Genomic DNA, 3,390 nt, shown 5'->3' with positions numbered 1-3,390 from the left:
TTACCTAAACCTTCCAATGTTTGTCTCAAGGATTTCCAATGAAACATGACATATCAAAAATCACTACTCACATCGATTTTAGCTATCCTTACTCTCGAGCACATACTTAATCACAGTCACCACTCACGAGCTCGCATTTAATCAATTAAAACATGGTTTTGATGGTAGTAACATGCCTTAGAGAATTCCTCAATTCCTCACCGGATATACACTCTATTTTCACACAGAATTTCTGACTACACTCCCTATACTAGGTATATGTGAGAAGATTGATGTAAACATGTAGACTAGCCACTCACATATGTTTTAAGCAAAAAAAGAACTTTCTGGAATTATTAATGCATGTATATATATATGATCTCATGAACGGAATGCCACTACTTAGACACAAGAACCAGGGATACCATATGCTCATACCAATCCCAAACTCCACAGATTGAAACACACAACAACCAAGATAGAAGTCTAAGAGTTGTAATGGGGCTAAGGGTATTGGCTAACAAAGAAAGGTTAAGATAAACAAAGGTTCTTAAAGCAATAGTAAGCAAAGCAATGAAATCAACTTATAATTCACTCTTGAATGCAGCAAATAACTTGAAACACTAAGGGGATTTCGTACATACTTAGGGTCATATTCAAAATTTTTGGACCCTTTCTTCAACAACCAATACTTGTGAGTTCTTTCTCACTTATTTCACAACTTTTTTTTTTCTTTTCTTTTTTCTTTTCTACCCGTGTACATATCCTTCCCCCACACTTGATTTCTGCAATATGTTTAATCAAAAGGAATTACATCTAAGTCATGCTCCACTATACTTTAAGAACAAGGGTATGGATAGTCCTATTCTAGGCTAGGTAAGGATAATGTGGCTAACAAAGAAAATAGGCTAAATAAGGCTCAAAGGGGTTAAACCTACAAAACAAATGCATGGGATGAAGGCTTTTTGGCTATGGTGGTAACTACCAAACAACTTCATCTTGTTATATGTTATGCACTCAATTTTAAGCTTTGAATGAAACGGGCATGAGTTCTAGTATTTGGAACTAAAGTGATAAAACGCATTCTAAGTAGCAACCAAGCAAAGAATAATGAGATCATGCAAAGACTTTAGAAAACAACAAATCATAGATTAATAACTCTCCAAATAAAGTTTAGGCTCAAGTCTCTCAGGGTTGTAGCGTTAGTTTGAGTTCCTTCCTTCAAGCATGTTACAAAAACTGATTTTCTCCTTTGTGATTACATGTGAATTCGTAAACAACAACTACAACAAATCATAAACCAAAGAGCATATCAAACTTCCATCCATGTTTGTAACTTTCTTTAACAGTCATGTAATTAAAAACCAAATCCTCATCATTGTGTTGGAAGGTACCCTAAGACACAAACACACAAAAACGACTCTAAAACGACTCTTTTTGGGTTTTTCAAAACATTTTCTATTTTTTTCCAAATTTTTCGTATTTTTCTTTCAAGACACACTAAAACACTTCAAAACACACTAAAAACACTTAAAAACAGTGAAAAACAACTCTAGTAGTGCTAGGTGATAAAAAACCCACGAATTTTGCATAAAAACACTTGTTTACCCCCCCCATAGTTAAACCAAACATTGTCCTCAATGTTTCAAACATAGACTCACACATAAACAAGCAAACGACACAACTAAGAAACATAACAAACATGGCAAAGTAAAAGCAATAAAGAGTAGAGTTTAAGAATGCAAATATGGTTATGGAGTTAAAATTCCATCACGCCCTCGTTTGGACACATGGGTTGCCTCCCAAGAAGTGCTTGCTTTAACATCTTTCAGCCGAACGATACCTCAATTCAAGCTTCAATAGGGCCAACGGCATGAAGGTGTACATCCTTCACGACATGCTCCTCAAAAGTCTCGTAGTAGGGCTTCAAATGGTGTCCATTGACCTTGAATTCATGTCCCATCTTCAAACTTTGGATTTGGACTGCACCATAAGGAAAAACATTAGTAATAACAAAAGGTCCAATCCATTTAGAACGCAACTTACCCGGAAACAAACGAAGGTGGGAGTTGAAGAGTAACACTTTCTGCCCTACAGAGAATGTCTTGCCACGAATCATCTTGTCATGGGCCGCCTTGGTTTTCTCCTTGTAGATGTGAGCGTTGTCATAAGCTTCATTCCTAATCTCCTCAAGCTCATTCCATTGCAATTTCCTATGGATTCCAGCGGCTTCAATGTCCATATTAAATGTTTTGACGGCCCAATGTGCACGATGCTCTAACTCAACCGGAAGATGACATGGTTTCCCATAGATGAGCCGAAATGGGGACATCCCAATTGGTGTTTTGTCGGCCGTACGATATGCCCACAATGCATCATCCAAACGCAAGCTCCAATCTTTCCTAGTTGGTCCAACCGTCTTCTCCAAAATCTGCTTGATTTCCCCATTCGACACCTCGTCTTGCCCACTTGTTTGAGGATGATAAGGTGTGGAGACCTTATGCATAACGTTGTACTTCTTGAGCAACGCCTCAATGGTTCGATTGCAAAATTGGGAACCTCCGTCACTTATAAATACTCTTGGCATTCCAAACCTTGCAAATATGTTAGTTTTAATAAAATCTGCAACCACTTTAGAATCATTAGTACGGGTGGCTTTTGCTTCCACCCATTTCGACACATAATCCACAGCAAGTAATATATAAAGGAAACCATGTGAAAAAGGAAAATGACCCATGAAATATATGCCCCAAACATCAAAAATCTCAACAGAATATATAGGATGCTGCGGCATTTGGTCTTTTGCACTTATATTACCCGTTCTTTGACAATGATCACAGGTTATGCAAAAGGTTCTAGCATCTCTAAAGATAGTAGGCTAATAAAATCCACATTCAAAAACCTTAAGTGCTATGCGTTGTGTACCAAAGTGACCTCCACATGCATAAGTGTGACAAAACGTTAAAATCGAATGAAATTCAGAATCATGCACACACCTACGAAGAATCTGATCAGGGTAACATTTCCACAAATATGGGTCATCCCACACATAAAATTGTGCATCATTTTTAAGTTTATCACGTTGGTGCTTATTGAGGGTGCTTAGAGCTTGTTTAGTCACTAAGTTATTCACCAAATCAGCATACCATGGCTCACTTACCTTAATGGATAGCAATTGCTCGTCTGGGAATGTTTCTGGAATAGGTAATGGGTCCTCATCATGCACCAAACGACTCAAGTGATCAACCACCACGTTTTCACTCCCTTTCTTGTCTCGTATTTCCACGTCAAACTCTTGGAGAAGTAACATCCAACTAATAAGCCTTAGCTTAGCCTCTTTCTTTGTGAGCAAATACTTCAAAGCTACATGATCAATGTAAATTATAACTTTAGTTCCAAGTAAATAAGAAC

General features: G+C 37.6%; 1 protein-coding gene across 1 annotated transcript; it reads right to left on the bottom strand.

Annotated features, from left to right (window-relative positions):
• Nucleotides 1-1,828: 1,828 nt before the first annotated feature.
• On the bottom strand, nucleotides 1,829-2,221 carry LOC126590309 (uncharacterized). The gene is made up of 2 exons (XM_050255797.1): nucleotides 2,026-2,221; nucleotides 1,829-1,962 (listed from the first exon to the last, which is right to left on the bottom strand). The coding sequence occupies exons 1-2, from the start codon at nucleotides 2,219-2,221 to the stop codon at nucleotides 1,829-1,831; spliced, it is 330 nt and encodes a 109-aa protein (XP_050111754.1).
• Nucleotides 2,222-3,390: the final 1,169 nt, after the last annotated feature.

The sequence above is a fragment of the Malus sylvestris genome, chromosome 11 (genome assembly GCF_916048215.2).
Source record: "Malus sylvestris chromosome 11, drMalSylv7.2, whole genome shotgun sequence".
Lineage (NCBI taxonomy): Eukaryota > Viridiplantae > Streptophyta > Magnoliopsida > Rosales > Rosaceae > Malus > Malus sylvestris.
The sequence above is the reverse complement of the archived record's forward strand: the minus strand, read 5'-3'. Positions and strand labels throughout refer to the sequence as shown.